This window comes from Seriola lalandi, unplaced genomic scaffold (assembly GCF_002814215.2).
Source record: "Seriola lalandi dorsalis isolate HSWRI2012SDOR001 ecotype SW California unplaced genomic scaffold, Sedor1 jcf7180002054659, whole genome shotgun sequence".
Taxonomy (NCBI): domain Eukaryota; kingdom Metazoa; phylum Chordata; class Actinopteri; order Carangiformes; family Carangidae; genus Seriola; species Seriola lalandi.
In genome coordinates, this window is record NW_019525212.1 from 452,489 (window position 1) to 476,175 (window position 23,687).

The 23,687-nt window shown below is 41.7% G+C and overlaps 1 protein-coding gene across 1 annotated transcript in view; it reads left to right on the forward strand.

Annotated features, from left to right (window-relative positions):
- Positions 1 to 23,687, forward strand: part of man1a2 (mannosidase, alpha, class 1A, member 2) — a 127,111-nt gene that overhangs the window by 26,827 nt on the left and 76,597 nt on the right. The window contains exon 4 of the mRNA XM_087177873.1: positions 20,840 to 20,936. Within this exon, the coding sequence (XP_087033999.1) occupies positions 20,840 to 20,936 (97 nt within the window). The remainder of the gene's footprint in view (positions 1 to 20,839; positions 20,937 to 23,687) is intronic.

A 23,687-nucleotide genomic window follows, 5' to 3' on the forward strand; every position in this document is an offset into this window, starting at 1 on the left:
ATATTAGTGGGAGTGTAGCAAGAGCAATCAACGAAAACCTGTTCTTAAAGCTATTACAGCAGACGCTGTAGCTTGTTCTTAATATCAATATATTTGTATTATTGTCTGTTATTGTATTATTGATCTATCGGTGTGCGAGTGCCTCAGTTTTACCGAATCATGGCGCACGAGTCATCTGAGCTTCAGCTTTATAAATATCTAAACTGCTTATTTACATATATGTGTGTGAATAGAACGATCTAATGGGGGGAAATTGATGGGAATGAATGGCTTTTATTAGAGAGAAACTGCCACTTATACGTAAGTGTATGTATTGTAGCGAGGAACATATGTGGCACACAGGATTTTGGGCATCGGTCCGCTGTGACACCATCTTGCAGTAGACTGGGGTGAAAAGTCGTAGCCACAGGATTTGTCTTTGGTGAATTTTTAAATCCCCAGCATGTGTTTGCGCGAGGGCCAGTCTGTGCGTGTCTGTACTGTACATCTGAGTGCATTTCTGCTGCATGCTGTCTGTTTCGGCGCCAGCTTTTATTGAAGGCAAACGGCGAGCCAGACGGTCAGTGCCCGTGCAGAATGCAGATGGTGCTATGTGGTCCCCCGCTCTATGTAGACACTAAGCCAACTCCAGCCTACCTCCCTCTCTGTGCCCCTCTCCTGTCTCCCCCCCCACCCACCCTGCAAGTTCTCCTGCATAATTACCTCATATCGTCTCTCTTGAAACAGCACTTGGAGTCAGACCACTCGCCGCACATGGGAGCTGGCCTATTCACTCCAAACCCGCCTTTGTTTCTAAATGTCCCTTTTGTTCCCTTCATAATTACCATTCTGAGAGAATGCCATACACTCCCAAATGAGCAAGAATCTAGCAGCTGTATGGGCCACAGCACAGCGCACTCCCCCTTTTCCTGATTGCCTTGCGATACCAAGGAGAAATCATAATCGCACGCTGCCATACAATAGTGAATGTAAGACTGGAGGCAGCCGTTTGGCCTGAATTTTGATGCTGTCAATTCATGTCCAGGGAGAGGAGTATCAGCATCCATCTTGTCGTGGTGTATGTTTCATGTGGACGGTAAGCAGTAATTCAAGCAGAGGTGGTTGTCGAGTCTTTTACCACATGACGTTCCATGGGATTTATACCATCTGTCCGACTTCGAGTCCGACTCTGTCTTTGCTGCATCACTTTTTTTTCGTTTTGGTTTAAAATTCGGTCCCTTGCAGAGTTGACTGACTGAAACTGTGACTGTGAAGGATCGATGATCTCCATCTTTGCCTCTGGTTTTAATGAGTGCAGTTGGGTTAAATGATCAATTTTGATTATTTTTCCAATCTTCTAGCTGTGAAGGCGGTTTTTATGCTGTAGCTGTGTGGCGGTAAAGAAAACGCCAGACCTTTCACACAAGCTGTTCCCCTTCCTTTTAACAAAAAAGATATAATATATGCAGAGATTTCAGTTATTGATTTTGACTGTGCAGAACTGTTGCCACATTTTTGTTCAGTTCTCCGCATTTATTTGGAAACCCACATCGGGCCCACTCTTACAATTCTTAAGCAGCTGCTTTCTGTTAGTTGACAGTCTTGACGGGTCAAAGGAAAAACGTTGTTTTTTTTTGCTGTGAGTGACAGTGTGGTACAAAACACGCTCACCTTGAGTGGAAGGACAAACACGTAGACTCGAGACATGAGGAGAAACAGACTAGAGGTAAATGTTATTTGGTGTTATAACACGGAAAGATATCACATCAATTCTGTTGGATTATTCTTCCCATATTTTCTTCTTCTCCTGTGTTTTATTTTAGGTGTTGATCCATAAGAAGATATATTTGTGGTTTTGAGAACCAAAAACCATCTCAGTGTAGTTTTACATCTCCTCTCTCAGGCTTCTCTCTGGAGCTCTAGCAACAACAGGTCGGTCAGCCAATCAGAAGAGAGGAGGCTCTGACCCCCTTCTTCTGATATAAAAATATAGAAAATTTCAGGTAAACACTCACAGAAACCAAATCCTGCAAGGTTGGATGGTGGGTCCAGGTGGGCGGGGCTTGGGGCGTGGCTGAGGGCGGTGACTGCTTTTTTGTGACATCACAAAGCTACAGAAGTCCTGACGGCTCCTTTTAAAGCTCAGTTTCTGAATACTGGCTGTGTGCGTTTCTCTGTGGACTGAAGCTTTGATACTTTCACAGTATTAATATAGAACCTAGACCTGATCTATAATCAAAAATCACATGGACAGAGACCTTTGGACAATATGGGACACGATGCAGTTGCGTACCTGGCTCATCAATTATCACCAGCAAATCCAGCATCCCAAACAACAACTGCCTAAATAATCCGATTTATTTCGCTTGATGCTTGAAGTGATGGTAATTATGAGTGTTGAAAATTAAAAAAATGTTTTTACTACACCTGAATCTCAATATCAGCATCTTGTTATTCTTCATCTGCACTGCTGGTTGCTGGTCATGTTTCCTGTGGAGAGTTTTATTCTGAGCTTTTTGTGTGTTTTTGTTGGAAATCAGGGAAACTGGTCAGATGGAGCAGGGAGCTTTTGTTTCTCTGTGGACCAGTCACGTCACTCGGGCTCTTTGTTCTCCCAGAAACAGACATGAACATTGTTTCTGTGCCCCCAAAATACATAGTTCATTGACTGTACAGAGCACAAAAAACCCCTTCTCCTTTTTCACCACTTGCATTAGTTCAGAGCTCTGTGCTCTTTTGGTATTCTGCTAATTACACCACCCAGACATTAGTGGCCATTAAACCTTTGTCTGTAGATAGAGAGTACTTTAGGGCAATAAAAGAAAATGAATGGAATGAATTTGACTATTAACTGTTCCAATCCTGTTCACCTGTCACATCATGAGGTATTGTTGGCCCAGAGCTGTTAAAATAAGCCGGCTGTTGTGGTTAATGGGCCGTGGTACAAAGATACAGTTCACTTTCCGTGAGGTTTGTTCATCAATATTGTTGGAAAAACACTAGTTAGTGTAGAAATTAGTGCAGAAATCAGAAGGATATTTAATCTAAATAGAAGGTAATGGTTTCCCCAAAGTTTCCATTACTGTTCAATGAAGAGCTCTTAATACAGCAGAGTTATTTATGATCCATCCTTTCTGATGTATTAAATCTGAAATGTATAACCTCTTGAATTAAGATGCTAGATGGCTTATTGAAAGCACACAATTGATGCTTCAGTGTCTTCTTGTATTTTGAAGATCACTTTTAACATTAAACACTATAGGCCCAAAACTGTAGAGAAGTGGGTTCCCACACGGACACAACTACAATATGAATTAGGGTTGCACAATAAATCAAAATATAATCAAAATCGCAATATGGCCAAGTGCAAGATCCAAATCGGAGGAGCTGCAATTTTAAGATAAAGGTAGAACGTGTCACAACAGACAATAAATGAAGCATTGTGGTGCTACAGAGCTGCCCCGGCCTACAAATCATTTTCTCCAGATGTAAAGGAACGCGCTTGTTTGGGTCAAGACCGAGCAAAAGATTTCTTTTTTTTTTTTATCATTCACCCCCAGTTAAATAAAATGTAAAGTCAAACTGATGGACCTACAGTAATGTCCTATAATGTATGTGTACGTATTTGCTGTGTATTGTGACCTCAGTCGTAGTGAAAATGAAGCAAACTTCGCTTTCTGTTTTCAAAACCACAGGCCTTTTTAGTTAGTAGATGCATCACTGTTTTAATAAAGTAATGTCAAGATAAAATAAAAATAAAAAAAAAGTTTGTAATCTTTTTAAAATAAATGTTTGTTCTGATACTTTTGATCATCAGTAGATATATAATACATTCGTTGGACGTATTCGGCCTGGGCAGCAGCGGCAGCCTTGGATAAGGCAGGAGGACCACCTTCAGAAGCTCCGACATCATTAACGACTTATCACAGGGAAATGACACGGACTGCCTTTAATTGGCAGCTGATTAGTGGTAATTGCAGCGCAGCATCACCACAGACTTGAACGGAAAAGAAGAATCTCTCAGATCTAAGTCTCCTGGCCTACTTATGTGGTTCATTGGGACGTGATGCGCCGTTTGAAGGCTGTAGCACTGACTGCCGACTCGGCCCTCCAGTCCCTCAGCCGTGAGCGCTGAGTGAAAAGCGAACGATTACGGATTTGTGGCTGGCACTGGAGAGAGTGCGTGTGTGTTTCCCCACAGAGCTGTGGACTGTGGCTGTAAAACCCAGATAAATCGATGGCCAGAGCAGTTCTCTTTAAGTCAAAGTCAAGTAAAGTCAAATTTTATTTTTACAGCCCAATATCACATATCACAAATTTGCCTCAAGGGGCTTTAATAGGCAGTTCAGCGTACGATACCCGGTGATACCCTAAAACGAGCACACGACAAAACAATAGATTGTAAACATGTGAAGACTGTGATCTGGGAGGACGTCAAGCAACTTCCATGAGCTGCCAAAAAACAGAATGGACCTGACGACCTCCGCTCCTCCATGAAGACCTGGAAAGATGACGGACTTTACACACACACACACACACACACACACACACACACACACACACACACACACACACACACACACACAAGAGGCAAAGCTAAGCACATCATTGACACGTCCAGGAGGCGGAAACAAACACACAAAAGGAGAGAGACAAGGACAACATAAACACAAGGGAGTGAGACGAGGAGGACGCTGGGACTCCTGGAGGGCGAAGATCCAGAGCCAGAACATCTGGAATGAGGCACCGACGGCCAGGAGAGGGAAGAAAGAGAGAGGTCCCAGGATGGCTGCTGAGAGAGGACAGGAGAGGAGAAAATGGAGATGGGCAGGCAGCCTGGATGCTCATGTGCTTGGGGGAATAAACAAAGGAATCAAAGGAATCACCCTCATCCAGCCACTGTTACTAGGCTCACAACATCATCTCTTTTCTCAGGGATTGCAGTGTTAATTTGTGCCTGAACAATGAGCACTTCCCATCCTCAGACAACACTGTACATCATTTGAGTCTTAACAGAATTAATTAGGGTAAAAATATAAAAAAATAAAGAGAATATAAATGGGTAGTTTAAAAATGTTACGGCCATCTCTTGGTTGTGTGTTGTAGTTGTTTGTTTTATTTTCCTCTTGAACATGGATTTTGGCAGGAAGACAAATTATTTTTTGTAAGCCAATCGTGTTCGCTCGTGTAATGCTCGATGCTGTCTTGTAAGCCGGCCTTTCGATGCATGCGGTAGGGAGCTGGCATTTGACAACCCGTCCCTTCTGCAGAAGTCATTACGTGTATCTATACATTATATATGGCTCCATACGTCAACGGGACTCCCAGCTGCTAAATGTATTCCTGAATGTGTTAACATTAACCTTTTAAGGAAGTGGAGATCAGTGTATGTGATCTATAATCAGGGGTTGTGCGTTGTTTCCATGATACATTAAGTACTGCTGTTTAGTGAGGTAGATATTTTCACACTGTAGGTGTGATCACGGTAATGCTGCATTCACATTAAACTGTTCACATCGTAATTATGAGCACCCCAGTGGGAAAAGATGTCCATGGTGCTATGGAGACATGAGGAAAGAACTACAGCATTGTCAACAAGCCTGTGGCAAAATGGCCCCAAAGTGGAAACCACAATGGCTTTTAAATATATATAAAGTTGATATTAACACTAAAACAATAAATTCTGTAAATAGATTTAAATGGTGTTAACTACAAAGTGAAGTAACATCTCCAACGCTGGAATAGCTGCAGGTTTTCCACTGCCGTGTCATCGATATCGCCATATCACATGTAATCAAAATAATTATTAATAGGTTCAAAACCCTAAAAACAGCTTTTTGTTCACTCAGAGGTAGACGTCCTGAAAGAATGAAGAAACGCATGAAGCAGAGCTGAGAGGGAGAGTATATACTGAGACACACCATAGATCTTTCAGATGCATGAGCACAATGAAAAAAAAAAAAATCTTTGAAGGTTTTTGTCCTGAACTTTTCAAACTTCCTGTGAAACTGATTCCAAGGACTGAGTGCATTCTCAGCAGTCTTATCAAATTATCATTTGTTTGTTTGAAGTACCTGCACTCCTCGGAAACACTTGTTCTTTTCCTCTTATCGAAGGGCTGCTACACTTGTAAAATCATAAATTCTTTTCGTTTTCCTCTGTATTTTCTTTTTGAACAGCATGTATAGCACTGATCCTTTGTTGCTTATCTCTTCAGCGTAATAGTAAACCTACCTCAGCTACTGTTATTTCTTCAGTTCCCTTCTTTGTACAGAAACCAGAATCATTTTGTTTGTTTGCCTCATCCTGTCAAATCCTTTCTCTGCCTGCTTAAATATAATTTGGCCTTAGGAAAAAAAACAAACAAAAAAAACGTTCCTTCGTCCTTCCCCCAACTCCTTGCATTGTATTTCCTTCCCAGTGTTTCTCAATTTCATGATCATTCTAGGGTAACAGGAATATTTTGTTACAGCTTGTGTCAAGGTCGAGTCCCATGCACCGGCACCGTATACTACTGCCTAAAATACTCTTAAAGGCGCAGTATGTATCGTCCACCACTAGGGGGTCTCTCAATCAAAACAGTAAGGAAAGACAAAGTTACGTGACATCATGAAATAGTGTGGGATCGTGGGAATTGTTGCCTCCACCGCCATTACCATCAGCTTCTCCCAAATAAGTCTCCCCACAAGCAGACCAAGTGATTAAAACCAGTGAATTAAGCAGTTTCACATTAAAAGTCAGTGTTTTGCTGAAACTGTGCGGCGGACACGAGACGTCAGGGAAGGATTGGGAGCTGAGATGGCTGCTAACCTTTGTTTTGATTGTTTTTTTTTAATAACTTAAGAGACGTTCAGGAGGTTTTTATCAGCAGCAGAATTATCCACCGAGTTGTCCTTTTGTCCATAACCAACATACCAGGGGATTTCGCAGACGCTCTTTGGTGAACACAGGACACACCTGGAGCCGAGCTGTCTAACATTTGATTGGCTTTTTTTCGTCTGATAACTTAAGATCCAGCCGTCTGACAGCTAAAATCCATCATCCAGGTTAAATACATACTTGAAAACGACCAAGGTGTAAAAAGCGTATCTTAAAAATGTGGCTTAAACTGGATAAAAGTCAATTTTGAGCTTCAAAAAAATAAATATATAACGTGTGTCTAGTAATTTTTAGACATTTTAATATGGGAAAGTTACATATTATAGCTTCAAGCTCAGTCTGCACCTTACTAACACAATTAAAAAAAAGTAATAATATGGCTTAACGGCAGGTGATGGATTACACTGGTCCACCGTGAGAAAGACACGTTGTTTTGAATGTGTTTTGCAGGGAGTAGAGAATGTGACGTGAGCAAAGCACTTTTTTCTTTTACTCCATTAATCTCATTTCTGATCAAACTTTGTTGTGAATGTTCGTGAGTGCACGCTGCAACTGAAGCCGGAGCTGTAACAGCCTTTTCAGCATCAATGCCAGATCACTCATGAAGCATGTCAATGTATGTGTGCACACTTCTTATCGAACCTGTTTTTTATTTTTTATTTTTTTCCACAGCTTCTCAACCACTTAGTGATGTGTGGAACAAGGCTGTCAGGAGGCAGCACAAACCAGCTGTGTACACAGACAGCAGCATTAACCCCCAGTTTCAAATATCTATGATCACAGACACTGAAAACTGTAATAAGATGCTCTGATTATTCTCAAGAGGTCTTTATATATATATATATATATATATATACATAGCAATAAATATTTCTTGAGCACGATACAAGCCAAAACATGTAGGTGGTGTTTGTTATTTGATTTTTATCCCACACCACATGCGCACAGTACACCTTGGTCAGGACAAGTATAATTCTATGCATATTATTTATACACATAGGACACATAAGCCAATATTTTTTGTTTAGGATTTCTCTTTTCTTTAACTCCTGATGAACGCTGCCCGTTTATTCCCTGAAACAGGCGTGGGTGAAAAGAAAAACGATTCACTTAAGAATCACGATCCCGATCTGCTACGGTTCTCAATCGATTCACAACTGCCAGAAAGAGAGTTTTGTATAAACGATGGATAACATTATGGCGACGAAGCGCTCAGCTGCAACAGAGCAGCAGATGGACGGTGAACACTTTGCACGTACTAGTGTAATCTTGTAGTTAATCTTCAAAAACAGGCAAGCATTTAGGCATATTTTGGATTTAATGACTTAATAATTAGCTTTGCTAAGATAAAAGTGTAAGAAGTGTTTTCACCCTATTTAATGCAATTAACTTAGAAGATTTAGGTGGAAGGCAGAAAGGATCCTCACTGTTTTTAAGTGTAGGGCAGGTATAATGATCCTCACCAGTTGGACCTCAGGTGATGGAGGGGTAGTGACAGTAAAGCTGGCAGAGGACAGGATTGCCCTACAATGGCTGTCTGTTCCAGCTCTACCTCCACCTTTTGCTTCTCCCTCCAACCACTGATGCACCAGAAAAGACTAAATGAAGCCAGGCTCATCGTTTATCTGCCTAAATCAGAGAGCAAGATCACAGGACAGTGAAATACGTTTTCACTGTTTTCCCGCCTTATCTCTGCCCCGAGTCTGAGCGTGTGTCTGAGTCGTCGTCTGTATATCATGAATTATTCGGACGGTCTGCCTGATCGCTGCGGTCGCTTGTTGTCTTGTAAAATAGCGCAACATGCAACACTGCAAGAGATAAAGAAGAAGCGAGTGAGTGAGTGAGTGAGTGAGTGAGTGAGTGAGTGAGTGAGTGAGTGAGTGAGAGTGAGTGAGTGACTGTGTGTGTAGGGCAGAAAAAAAAAAAGATGCTTTCAGTAAGTGATGTGTGAAGTGGCTGCCAGTGAGAAAGGTGGAGGGCTGACACTGGGAGTGGGATCCTGTAGGTCCTAAGGGCCCAACAGAAATGTTGCATGTGTGGGATGGTTACATTTTTATATGGAACATAGGATTGAAAACTAAATTTAACACTTTAAAATAAGGTATCATTTGTCGTTGCAGTAACCTGTTGGAGCAGCCCCTCTCGTAGCTTAAGCAGCTTCATGCAGCAGTGAAATTCAAAAAGGCAAAAACAAATTGTGTTCAAAGCAAAACTGTTTATTTTCAGCATTAATCAACACATACTTTCAAATTCCTCAGTGCTTCTCTTCTTCTACCAGAACTCAACCGAGCACCTGTAAATCAGTAATCAGTAAACATAGATACAGATACTCTTTCCCGCCCAGCTGTAATCGTGTGTGTGTGTGTGTGTCTGTGTCTGTGTCTGTGTGTGTCAGTGTTAAGTTAATCTCAACATAACAGAATCCTCTTCATAAACCCGCCAATCATTTCAAGGTCTGTATTGTGAAGCAGCTACAGCTTCATCTCACCTTCGCTAGCAGCAGCAGAGCCTTAGATGTTGACCTTCCAACACATCGTCATGGCGCAGCAACACGTTTTACTATTTCTGACGTATGGAAACTTTTAGCTCCATGTTGACGGGTCAACACCGGGTCTTTCAGACTGTAAACGAGATACATATTTACCTTCTTAACGACTCCCTAGTTACTACAGAAGTTGTCAATTAGAACTGGTCTTGCCAGGTGTGGGTGATCTGAGCAGTGAGGCTCTAGCCGTCAACTGCTCCAGGGAAGAAAAGTTTTATAGTTACTGGTCACCTTTGTCCACATTCTGTGATGGTGCCAGCAGTGTTTGCCATGGCAAATATGAATCAATCAGAGGCCAGATAGAATAGGGGTGGGGGTTGTCGTAGTGCGGTATGCATGTGGTTGTGTTTGCTTGCTTGTCATTGCACTCTGCAGTAGGGTTGCACGGTATACCGGTACCAGTATAGTACCGCGATACTAGAGTTTTGAAAACGGTACTATACCAGCATTTAAAAACAAACGGTACTTTTATTTCATTTTATTGAATGCAAATTAATTGGTAAATTGGAGCCTGTCTCTTTAAGCACAGCGAGGCCAGCGAGTGTGGCGTAGTTGCCCGAGCGGATGTAAGCCGCCTCCCACGCGCACTCGCATGTTTAGACTGAGGAGGAGAGAGAAACGACAAGTCGCGTCTTAGACAGACGGAGCGGGTTGAAGAAAATACAGTAGATAGAGATGGCAGCTGCAGAAAAGCCCGTACTTGTGGTCAAAATGGGGGCCCGAAGTACGGTGTGGAAATATTTCGGGTTCAAACCGAACGATAAAGGCGAACCACTGAACCCAGAAGCACCGCAGTGCAAGCGGTGCTACAAAATGTGTCTCGCAAAAGCAGGCAACACTTCAAACCTGTCGAAACATTTAAAGGACAACCATGCGGACTTGTTAAGAGACTTCAGTCAAGAACGACAGGTGATAATGTTGTTCACCAGTTCACTGCACTGTAATGTCAATGAAAGAAGTACAAAGCCCCTCCCAGCCCAGTAGTAAACCTACAGTAGCCTGCAAACAGAGAGCTAAAACATGTCCATGGTTAATAAATACATTAAAAAATATATTTTTAAAAATGTAATTACATTCTTTAAATATTTAAATAACCTGTTAAGGCAATACATAATATAATGAAATATATTTTACAAAAAGTATCGAAAAGTATCGAAATACATATTGGTATCGGTATCGAAACAGAAATTTGGTATCGTGACAACCCTACTCTGCAGACATCTGCTTATGTGGACAAACAGCACTGGTTTTCTAACTGTCCTTCCGCAGTTCTGCTTCATAACAACACTTAACAAGAGCTGCATTTACTGTACATGTGAACAGTTTGATGACTCGACAGTTTCTTTGCCAAGTGCTTTATTACCCTAATTATTTACCCTTTTTTTTTTTTTTAAATAAGCAAAACAAAACTGGCTTTGAAAGAAACCCAACCTGCGACCCACCTCTGTCAATTTTCATCTGCTGAAAATGATGATGCAATAACGAGCAATGAATGATGGAGTGGAAAGATTTTCTTCTCAAGCAAAAAAAAAGAAGCTATTTACAACTTGTAAAGTTATGAGGATGTTTTGAATGCTGTTGTGAATAGTATCTTTGCAAGAAGTCCCTGGTCGGTCTCTTACCTGGCTCTGACTAACACTTGCTCCTATCAGTGTCAGGTACAGTGTAGGAATACATGATCACCTGAAGTCATCTTTAAATGTCCCTGAAAACAGCTTCAAAATGTTCCCGGTCGTCCTCTGTGTCAAGAAGACTTGTTGCTGTATTTGTTAAAAAGTATGTTGCTGGATGTTGCATGCCCTCAAGTTATTTGCATTTACAAGTATTAAGTAAGAGAGGAGACAACATTTCAGCCTTGTAGCCATCAGAGAAAACCAGCAGTGTGGGAGTATTTTGGATATGAGATATGTTAAGAGAGGCACATATTCAATTCAATTTGCAACACACGTCGGCCAGAGTGGCTGCCAGTTCGTTTAGCACATTTAAACTGTTACCGCATCGTCCACTCCATTCCTGCCCGAGTCAAAGTGAATATAAAAGAAATACAGTGCTAAAAATTTGAAGTCATGCATATGGGTCAGTAAAACAGACGCACTGCATGATTTATTGTTTCAAAAGCTCCTCGTCTCTTGTAATTCTTGTATTTTCTTTTTTTAGTCAAATTGCATATTTCTTTTCCAACATTTATAAATATACTTTCAATACAGTGCACCATTTTTTTGTTGAACTAATAGAAATGTGAAAATAAAATAAAAGAATAAAAAATAAAACTTAAAATTATCGAATACTTGAACACCGTCAAATCTAGACGGCTGTTTAGTCTGTTCAAAATCCCCCAAAAATTATTTTTCCACCTTAAGTTCTAGTCGAGATCAAAGCAGAACCAACACAAAGCAGCACACACCAAGCTCACAGAATTATACCTGTGATTTTTAGTAACCCAGTGTGCAATCAGTATCCAGCCTTTACACTGCTCTGCACTTAAGATGACTCATCCTCTGCCTTTTAGAGTGGCTCACTGTGAAAATATGTTGCTTCTAAGCAAAGTAATTGTGATGTTACACGGGGAGTTGATGACTCATATATACCTTCTTCAGCTCAGATCTGTTCCTATGAAAATCTTAAAGACAGTTTAAATTCTTTGATGACCAGAGAATTTTATTATACTGTGTTCAAAGCCGTCCTGTGTGCGGGGGCTAGATTACAGGCTTCAGTGGAGACCATAAGTTAGACTGCGGGTAAACATGCAGGTCACTTAAAGCACAGGAATATCTGTTTTGATAAATCACAAGACAAATAAAGGTAATTGATAAAGAGATAACGTTTTCAGTAAAATCGCCACTCGTTTACAAACGTCTTTGGTTTCTCATCATCGTCACTTGGGTTAAAATGTGGCTTTTTAGACCTGCTCATGGTCTCTTGACAAAACGTATAAACACATTTTTTCATTCCAGAAATGGATAGAACTGACATCATGATGAGAGCGCAGCTTTGTAAGATTTGTATGTAGGTTCCATACATCACACTGGGAGTATCCGTATCTTAAGCCATTATCTAGAAGACTTGGCTTGGAAGCTGTATAAAAAGAGCCTATCTAGATTCTTTTACTGTCGTGATTTCATGGGGAATTTATTACCACCCTGTGCCTAAGTGCCATGAATGTATTTACTGCAAGAAGCAATTCAGATGTCACATTCTCACCACCCTCGTGCATCTTCTGAAAGGCTTTCCGTTAAGCCAGATAGAAAGGCTCCATGGGGCGAGCTGAAAGAAGATGGGAAAGTCGAGGGCGGGGGGGCGGGAGGGTGGGAGGGCGGACAGGCCCTTTAAATCAGTCAAACTGACTCTGGAGGTCGCTCACAGCAGCACACAAGTTCAGCTCAGCTCTCCAGCTCCCCAAACCTCCAAAAGCTTGTCACTGTGTGCCTCATCTAGGGGAGCTAAGCTGGTTTTTAATTTTTTTTTTTTTTTTTGCAAACAATGGCAAAAGTAGTGGCCTTGCTCTCTGCTGCTGGCTCGAAGGGGATTTATGAATATTTCAGTGCCCTGTGGTTGTCTGTGTCCGTACATTGTAATTGTGTGTGTGTATGAGAGCGTGGCACATCAGGGATGAGGGTGCATGAATCACAGCCGTTGGTCCTTTGGGAAGGAGATGGCTGGGGGCAGATTGTGCTTCTTTTCTAGAGCAGGCAGCAAGCAGGAAATTGGCTGGCACTGTGAAGGTCACAGCTCCTAATAGACTGTGCAGTCTTGTTGGACATCAAGACGGAGGCCAACCTGCCAGCTGTCAGCCGATTTTTTTTTTTTTTTTTTTTTCAAGTTATATTAAAAGATCTGAGTGTTGTGCATAAAAGGAATGCAGGAAGGCACAGTGTCCTTGGTATTCGCGCACAATTTCAATTACAGGTTCTTGTGTACCTAAAAAACAATCGTCCAGCGGTCTTAATGAAGCCGGCCTTAAGTGTTAACCACAGGTTGAGTGTTAATTTGTTGTGGTTGACCCTGGGGCAGCATTAAGCATGGAGAGATTTCGACAAAGCAGCAGTGCAGTAAATATGTGACTTATCTCCCACTGGCACATTATTGCACCATTCTGGAGGACTTTTAAATCACGCTGCTCTTTGGACCGCATTTTGGAAATTTTCTTTAAACCGATGAAATGGAAATACAAGACAGGCTTTTGGGTGGGCCAACCACATAAATTCATCAAATGGGAACCACCGCTGCCTTCCTCATCAAACCCGGCACCATATTCGAGGCTTCACTTCTTCACTCTCAAGCTTGTCAGCCGATAGGAAGAGGAGGAAAAGAGAGGGTTTTTAATCTCCCTCAGACTCTGACCTTAATAACACAGGGCCACTCCTGGGCTGCCAGTTCGTTTCAAAGCGAACTCGAGCGTATAATGTGGCATGATTAATAAATTTACCGCGGCGGTATAGAGACCAACCCACAAAGAAACAAGCGGATCACCTCAGAAGGAAGGTAATGGACGTAAACAGTGACAGTCTTCCCAATCTTCTCGTGCACAGAATAAGACACGGCATGATTTATGGAGTCGGTGCTGAGGTCCCCAGACACAGATACCACATGTGATTGTGAGTGTGAATATAGATGTGTCTGAAGTGAGGACAGGACGGATTGAGACAAGTTTACTGATTGATGATGATACAGTGCGAGACTCATGACGGATAGCAATATTAGCAGTGTGTCTCTTTTTCAGTCAATCCAACAAATTTCTTATGCTATTACCAGTAAGCTAGCTAGTAATGCTAACATTTACTAATCATCCTGCATCATTACATCACTCTTTACTTTCCCTCTGATCATTTTAAATAAACAGACATGCCATCCTTTTACCATACAGCTGTACTGTAATTTAATACACACTTTGAATACTTTAAACATTAAATTATGCATTTGGTGAACTTCGAAATGTATCAGCTTACACAGTAAATTGGTATTGGTATCAGGTATCCAGTATAATCACTGGTATGAATTGCAAACCAGCAGCAACACCCTATCATTTGGACATACCATATATAATGGATGCTAATTATCAAGCCCTGCACGCTTCCCTTTGTCACTAAAACAAATGCAAATGGACCAAAAGATCCAAAAAAGAGTGGAGGAAATGTGTGCTTCATCCCCAGTTACATGCAAATGCAGATAATTACATCTGCAGATACAATTATCCGCGAGCTACAGGGTGACAGGCTTTCACCAGAGGTGACAATCCAAGCAGCCTCTCCACACATGTCCACGAATATGAGCGTCAACACAAGTAGGTCTTGTGGTGGGCTGGAAAGAGGGGAAAAAAACTCCACAGTAATTTACAGGTGGCAAACATAGGAAGAACAATCAGCATTGACTTTACACAGTGACAGGCTACGTGCGTGCATCTATGTAAAGACATGGTGATTTATCTAAACCGTTGATGGAGATGCTTTAAGGAAAGAGTAAAAACACAGGTTTCACTATATGTGATACCAAGACCCAAATATTTAAACTAAACCAGTTTCCCAAAGTTTTTCTGCAGCAGTTAAGAGAAAGTGGAGCACAAACATACATAGCACTGCCGAGCAGTTTGATAAGCTCTCAGCCATTAATGAAACTCATTGTAAAATGTAGGAAGACTTAAATTGATTATAACTTTTAACTCCAGGCAATAAATAATTCCTATTTCATAGCCTTGCGCCGCATGTACAGTATTTTATATTTTACTGAAATGACAAGTGGAGAAGAGATATAGTATATAATAACCATCCAATATTCAAAATATACTGTTATGTAGAATTTAGGCCAAGCCGCCTGAACCCCGGGATAACAGGCTGTTTCAGTGTGACAACTTTTTCTCAGCATTTCTAAAACTTCTGTATCGATTTCTCCTTTACAAAGAGCAGCGTTGGTTAATATCTCGCAGGTTTCAATGATCCATTTAATGCAGAAGAATTGCATCAACAAAATCATTTGTCAATGTTTTACCAAAGTAAATGTTGCTTTTTTTCTGCATCTGAACCAAGTTAAACTGTTGCAGCACAAAAACAGTGAACTTGAAGAAAGAAACCACACAGTTGGGGGAATTTGGATAAAATGAAAAACCTATTTATCTCAGTATTGGTATTGGCAAAAATGCCATTGTAAAGTTAATTAAAGAAACGGCCCACAAGGCTGTCAATTTTTTGACGTTTTACAAGAGCCCATGCCACTGCAAATTGGTGAGTTGTTATTTGGAAGTAAAAAGGGGGTATTTTGCTGTAGTGCATAATTAATATAAAGGCATTAAAAGGGATGTGAATAGCAGAGAGATGGGTTTTCAAAGCATTTTAATAAAGTATATTTGTGGAAAGGATTACAGTGATTCCAGCCTTACCAAGCAGCTGCCACAGAAAACACGATGAATCATGCAAAGGGACAGAGTGTGTTTGTCTGTCTGCACTACTTTGGAGAGTTGTCAGGGTAGAACAGGCTGTCTTCATCCCACACCACAAGCTCCTGGTCGCTGTGATGATCCACAGTCCCAGATGTAGTAATTCACGGCGGGTTCTAGCTGACAGAGAACTAACCACCATCCGGGCTCACAGGGAGGAACAGCTGACTGTGACCAAGAGGCCAGCACAGAGCGAACAAAGGGGATGTAAGATATGAACCCCGAACATGGTTTATTAATTACAAATGACCTTCCTGGACTGGTTGTGATAGCAATGAGGGATTTGTATTCAGTTTAGTTTAGATATACGGCTTGAGATGTTTGTCTTGTGTGAAACTAGAGACTTTATAGCTGCACAGTCTCAAGGGGGTTGGAATTTTTTCCGAAGAACTGTTCCTCAGCAGCTTGGCCTCCGCTCAGAGGGAGTCATTTCCCACAGAATACACTGGGTATTGACTGATTCTCTGTTGTTGGAAACCAACATAAAGACATGAACTCGGCGTCATACGAAGGGAGCAGGTGGGTAAGACGGGGGTCTGTCATTGAAATGTTCCAGTGAACATGTTGTGTGGCAAATGAAGAAAAAGGCCCACAACACCTCCGGGGCTTTGGCGTTTGATTGCTAAACTCACAACCAAATCCAATGCATATTAATTTACTCCTACACCGTGAATGGAGCCAGTGCTAACAAGTAATTAAATGCGATAGTATGCCTCAAAAGAACGTACCAGTCGGGCCGGATGATTTCACAGTAATGAAACATGCAGACGTCCTTACACTTATTGCCTTGAGTCAAGATATTTGCATTTGTTGCTAAGAGTACACACTCCATAGTGGTAGCTGGATCTCTGTGCCCGTGTGTGGGCAAACTTTATCTTGGAAGTCATGGTAACATAAACCACTTGAAAGGAAAATCCCAGCCACAGTTATTAGTCTCCTGAAATAAATGTTATTGGAACGTTCATCTTGCTGTCTCGGTGTCACATTTTGAGCTGTTTTCTCCACTCAAAGTGATCCATGAACCGTCCCCCTCATTGTCATTGCTTCTGCCGAAAGCTTGTCTCAGCGTAACACTTTAATAGCACTTTAATTTATGGCTTGTATCTCAAAGTGCTGAACAAGAAAATGCATCATTTAACAGAATTTCCCAACTGCTCGGATTTAGCCGTACAGCCGGCTGTAAAAACCAAAAGCAGTGAGCTAAAACGGAGTTGGGTCATAACCGTATATGATTTTGACAATAATAACGACCTTATGACATCACACACGGAGCCGTTTGATTTTGTTTTGATATTAGAAATATTGATCGGTACAGGTTCCCATTCAGAGATCAGATAAATGTCGGGTTTGGCTCCCAACCTTTCCTCTGCAGCCAATTTTGCAGTAATTGCTGATTGAGGTCCAGTTCTAATTGTGGACTGAACCGACCCGTCCTTGTGGTTCTCAAGATGCTGTGATGGCAAGAGGTGGCTGTCCGAATCAATCAGAATTTTGTAGCTTAATGTCCAATTAGTATTCCAAGGTCCTTTAAATAAGCAGTTTGTCAACATTGTCAAACACCGCGCGCTGTTGCGCTTGTCCTTGGCATATGGGCCAATCAGAATTTGATGAAGCATCCAATCAACACAGATCACAGGGAGCCAGCCAGCGCTTAAGTGTCCATGTCACGGTGTGTATTAATTTGATTTATAATCCGCGGCGTGTGTGCATGGAGTGCGTCATGGAAAGCCGTGAGGCCAAGAACACAATGAAACTCCTGGCCCTTGTCTTTATTAGCTTGGCTGCCTGCCTGCTCCAAAGAGAGAGGGAGAGATGGAGGAGGATGTGGATACTCATCCCCACATGGTGGCATAAAGAGGCAAGTGGGAAAGAAAGCATAGCTTGGTAGGAGAGAAATAAAACCTACTGATTGATATTTTGGTTGGTTGTCACCACAGCACACAAGCCTCATTGTTGCAGATGGTTTGTTCAAGATGCTTCTTCACCAAAATTCTTTAATTTCCCAGGAACTAATGTCCAGAAAGCCTCCCAGAGAATTGTTATTTATGTTTCCACAGCAGGTCCACAGTTTTTAAAAAATGTATAACAATGCTGCAGAAAACGCTAGTGTGCTTGACCAATCAGCAACATTCAATGCTTCAAGTCCCAACCCGAAAGAACCTGAACCTCTGCAAGGTACTCGCCCTTGAGCAGAGACTTTTTGGCGGGTAAAACTATCTCCCCAGAATTTAATTTAGAACCTGGCTCCTCGGGCGGAAAGATGGGGAACTGAACTCTGGGGAAAGATCCTCTGGTGGAAAACCCACCTTTTGTTTTTTACTTTAGTGCCTGGGGCAGCACACACAGCGTTCCTCTTCCACTGAGCTCTTCGTATCCAAAATGAAAAAGATTACAGAGGAAACACACAGAGCCTTGCTGTTACACAGATGGTCCACCTGAGCACCTCATGAATGAAATATGACAGAACAGTCATGTCACTAAGTGCAGGTAGCACACGCACCGACAGACTTAAAGAGATGTACATGACCACTCACGCTTCACTCCACTTACTCTCTTAGTGGACTAAGTAAGTAATCCCCATTGCAATTACCCTTCCTTTGTAACAGGTTGCACAATTTGTAGTTCTGCCTTACTCTCACCACAGCAGGTATATGTCACCCCTGTTTGCAGGCTCACTTGACCCAATTAGTGTCAAATCAGCTTTTAAATACTGTTGTAACTAGTGTGCATTCAGATGTAACAGAGACTGATAACTGATTGAATGAAAGTAATATGTTTTTTTGTGGAAAGCGATATTAATATAGCAGATCAGTTCAATTTAATGTAGCAGAAAGACATATTTTTTATGAATTTATCTACTTGGGGAAACAATTGAATGCTCTGTTGATGAGAGATGATAATTCCAGTGTGGTAGGGAACTCGTCAGCCTAATTGGAGGGGTGACAGATTTTTAAAGAGCCTCTTTAAAGGTAGAGGAGTGGGTCTCAGTTGGGCTTCTTTGAAAGTCATTGCAGAATTCTTAATATTTTTGAACAAAGGCTTTGTTTTGTACTTTTGTAAGTAGTTACAATCCCACAATATAAAATTCATTAAAGAAAGTTTTGTCATGAGGGAAAACAATCTTAACAAATAACAGCGCTTTAATTAAACAAAATATACACAACAAGAACAACTGTGTGATAGTTGGATGCAGGGAATCGGTACCAACTTATGGCATGTAGAGACCGAGACGCTGGCAGATGGACAGATAGGAAAGCTGCCAGGTAGATAGGCAGAGAAATCAACAGATGTCCATAGAATCAGACAGTGACTGACAAGACCACATAGACAGGAGATGTACTTTTCTGAGATTGTCGATGCCACTTGAGTAAGGGCTGTGGAGGAGGAAAAAAAGCTTCTGAAATTGAAAGAGAGCGGCATTGCTTCAGTGAAAGCTGACACTTTTTCCCTTCCTCAGCTGTGTCATCTTCTCTGTTTGCCCCGGAGCGCCTGTTCTCAGCATCAGCCTCCATGTCAGGGCTCATCTCACAATCTCTTGCTCTTTTTTATCTTCGTCCCCCTCCCCGAGCCCTTCTCCTGCAGCCTCCTTCCAAAGGTCATATGAAGAATAGAATCTCACTTTGTTCAACTCGATAGACAAATGTCTACAGATACAGGAGGGAGGGAGAGAACGTAAATGCACTAAAGCAAAATGTGCCGGATGTGATTGTTGTCACACCTGAATTTGTGTGTGTGTTGTGTGTTGTGTGTTGTGTGTGTTGTGTGTGTTGTGTGTGTTGTGTGTGTGTGTGTGTGTGTGTGTGTGTGTGTGTGTGTGTGTAATGAACGTTGATGCAGCAGCATGATCTTCCAGATTAAAGTCTTTTGGGTCATGCCCTCCATTCAGTCCTGCCAAACCGCCAGTGATTTTGTGTGTGTGTGTGTGTCTGTGTGTGTGTGTGTGTTGGGGTGGACTGTGGTGCTCAGAGTTCAAATGAACGAAAGAAAACATAAATCAAGATTATTTATTTATATTTTTCTTGGAGTTTGTCTAGTGCTGATAATTAATTATTGATTGCTTAATCTTTGACTATTATTTGAGTTCAGACCCCCCCCCCCCAATAGGCAAGTGATATCTCATTCTTCATTAACATGTATATACAAGACGTGGCAGCTGACTGATCTATTGATTCAAGGCTAGCTCTGCCCTGATGTGTGGATCCATTCAAAGGAGCTACTTGTAAGTTTTGCTAGTGCTACATAGCTAACATTAGCATTAACAGCTGTTTCCTCACCAGTGTAGAGGAAACATCAAACTTCATTCCTTTATTTGCCAAGAGCTGTTTCCAGCAGTGTCAACGCAGCACCAGTGTCAACTCGACTGAGGTTAGCATGCTAACCAGCTAGCCCCCACCCATCTCTTGCCTCCGATCTGCCCTGAAGACGTAGCGCCGCTCAGAGGGCGTATTATAACCTCTTTGTCTCGTGAACACAACAATCGGTAGAAGCTCTTGATCAAGCTTCTATCACCACCACCACCTGCTCCCGGCATGAAACCGTGTTTGGTGTCAGAGAAAACGTACAAATAAACCCTTTTAAAGAATGAAAGAAAGCGAAGCCCAAAACAAAATAGAGAGGTTTTTAGCAGTGTAGTTCTTCTGCCTCATCAAGTAAGGATTCATTATTGTGCCTAAATCTATTATCTGGGTTGTTTGGCAAGAATCTGTCGACACATTCAGATGCTGTGTGATTATTTTTTTTGTTCTGCATTGAATTTATTTGTTGGCCCCTTAACTAGTTTCAGTGACAGGTTGACTAACAGCCGTTGTAACTGAAATCACATTACGCCTAAATTGTATTACATAATGATATGTATCATAGCAATGGAGAGAAAAATTATATTTTAAACATCATTATCCAGCCATCTCTGTCTGGACGAACCGTCATATGAGTTGCAGAATTTTTGTGGCTGAGACACTATTGACTTCACATCTTCTTATACACTGTTGTTTTCCTTTTTTCCCCCTCAGATGATGAAGCACGCATGGGACAGCTATAGACAGTACGGCTGGGGTCATAACGAGCTGAAGCCCCTCGCCAAGAAAGGACATTCCACAAATATCTTTGGTAAGCCAGACAAGCCCCTCCATCCCACTGCTGTCTTTGCCCATTGGCAGTGTGCTCACACCGTTGTAAATCACACATGAATGCACACACACAATCTTGTCTTGCTCACATGCATACACACACACATACACAAACGGACGCCCTGTCTTTTCTCTCGTGGACAAGGTTATGTGATAACGCCTCCAGCAGGATGCATATCACTTTGGGAGGAGTGCTTGCGAACAGAAGCACAAGATCACTGAAACCACAGGCAGAGAACACACAGCAGTGAAATTACAGATAACAGAAAATCATAAAATGTATTTGAAGCATTGGTAATATTTCACTTGTCTTTATCCACTGTATAAATCTATGGAGCTGTTATTTTGTCAAACCATGGAGCAGTGTTGTAAGCACACAATGATGCTGTGTTAGGTCTTAATGAACGTGTACAATTTCAGCAGCACTGATGGCTTTATTTAAAATAATCACATTTTCTGGTTAACAATATTTAAACCTGAATGAGTTTGTCTCACAGTAAAACATTATAGAGTTAGATTTTGCATTAGACAGTGGGAGTTAAACACATTTTCAGGTCTTTGTCAGGGTCCAGTCACCAGGGAGAATCCTGTTTACAGAGAGAGAGATTTTGCCGTTGGCAGTGATCATTTTTCCCACAGAGAGGTCAGTCCAGTGCAGCCTCACATCATCTGTGATTTGTGTTTTGGAGGCAGTTTTCTTTTCTTTCTTTTTTTTTTTTTGGTATCCACCTCTGCAGCTGCCGTCTGTGATAACACCGATCACACAGCTCGGACTGCACTCGTCACGGCAGGAGAATTTTCACACCTTTGCAAGCCGTCCCAGAACACTTCCAGAGCAATGGCAGTGTTAGTGACTTTTAAACATTGGGCTCGGATCAAGTGTTTTTCACAGAAATACACATGGAAGTTTTTAAGATTAAATGATCAGCTTAATAGATAAACAAAAAAAGTACTGCACAGACAAGAAAACTCTGAATATCCTATGATAGATTTGGTTTAAAGTGAGACCAGAGGCCTGTACCATGAGGCAAGATTAGTGGGGTTTTTTTCCCCTATCATGAAGCTGGCTCACTTTTAAGCAGGATTTCTCTGGCTCCTTAAAAAGTCTAAAATCCAATGATCTTAAAGTGTCTTAAAGACTGGTCTTGAAAATTGATTGGATCCTACAAGATTTGAAAATAATGGTTCGTCGCGCACCACATGGGAATTATGAAGATCGTCGTGCCAGAAGGAGCAGTGCACCTCACATGATCTCCTCTCATGTGATCCCATAGTGAAGCAGAAATAAACAAAACAGAGACTGGTGAAACAACTTCCTGTGATGTTAATACTTTGCAAGAAACAAAAGCCAGAAGCCTGAATGGGTCTGGATGAGAACATGATTCGTGAGAAGTGGTCAACACGTCTGTTGTCTGTTCTTCAACAAGAACTGGAGGTGAGATTTTAACTGTCAGGTTTTATATCTGTCGACAGTAGCATGCTAACCAGCGTTAGCCTCAAGTTCTAGAATGTTTGTCGTTGCTTGGCAACACCCTCAGCTGCTCAGGGAGTGACGTAATCATAGTCCTGATTTGAAATCCTAAATATCAAACATATGTAAGATATTATTGATGCGACCCTGATGAGTCTGGGATGAATCTGGGTATAAGTCGGCCCAAAGGCTCATCCTCTTTCAGGTGAACGCTTTCGTAGCTGGATAGGAAAACTCAAGAGTTAGTTGATAACCAGCTTCGTCACTGTGGTTATCCAGGATGGCTGATGTTAGGCCCAGTGAAGCAGATAACCCCAACAGAGCCTGACTAAGATGAACTTGCTTCCCGGTGTAGGCCCCATTAAAAACTTCACTGATTTGAATCGTTAGTGGAGAAATACCCGAGTTGAACCTCATTTTCGTCACTGCACTCTATTTTTGTAGCTGCATGATTGCACTCAGAGCAAGGCAACACGGCAGGCTGCAAACACTCCCAGCATTTTGTCACTATTTCCAGCGTCGACACTCCAGAAAATCTGCCTTTTTTTTCTTTTTTTTCACACTTGCTCAGCTCCTTGGCCTTCTCTGCTACTATGCCTTCCTCGCCTCTCAGGCGACAGCGTGTCTTCATCTTCTTCTGTGGTCTTGTAGCTGTCACAGTGGATAAGGGATGTGCACAGATATCCAGAGATCTACAGGCCACAGACACATGGAATAAAGATAATATTTATAAGCACATTTCCTGGTGAACACTGGCTGGATGAATGAATGAATGAATCATGGATATCATACGAGGTGCCTGTGCTCTTTTTTCTTCCCTTGTCATGACTGAGGGAATTATTTGAACTTACAAATCATATGGCTGAAAAAATCAAAGAAAATATGATAATAATATATATAAATATCAATAGATGTATTGGTTATTTTAGAGTAAAATTCTGAATAATCAGTATTTATATTGATGTCAAGAATCCCGTTGTTTGTTTGTCTGAGTGTTTATGAGTTGCCAGTTTGACTTGTGCGTTTCTGCGTGCGTGTGTGTGTGTGTGTGTGTGTGTGTGTGTGTGTGTGTGTGTGTGTGTGTGTGTGTGTGTGTGTGTGTGTGTGTGTGTGTGTGTGTTGACCAGTATTGCGGCTGTTGTTATTTTCTCCTGCCTCCTTGTAATGGCTGAGACGAGTCTGGCTATCTGCGGGTTATTCGTCACAGAGTGGCCAACAAAACAAAAGCGGGATACCAGGCAAAGAATCAAGCCTCAGACT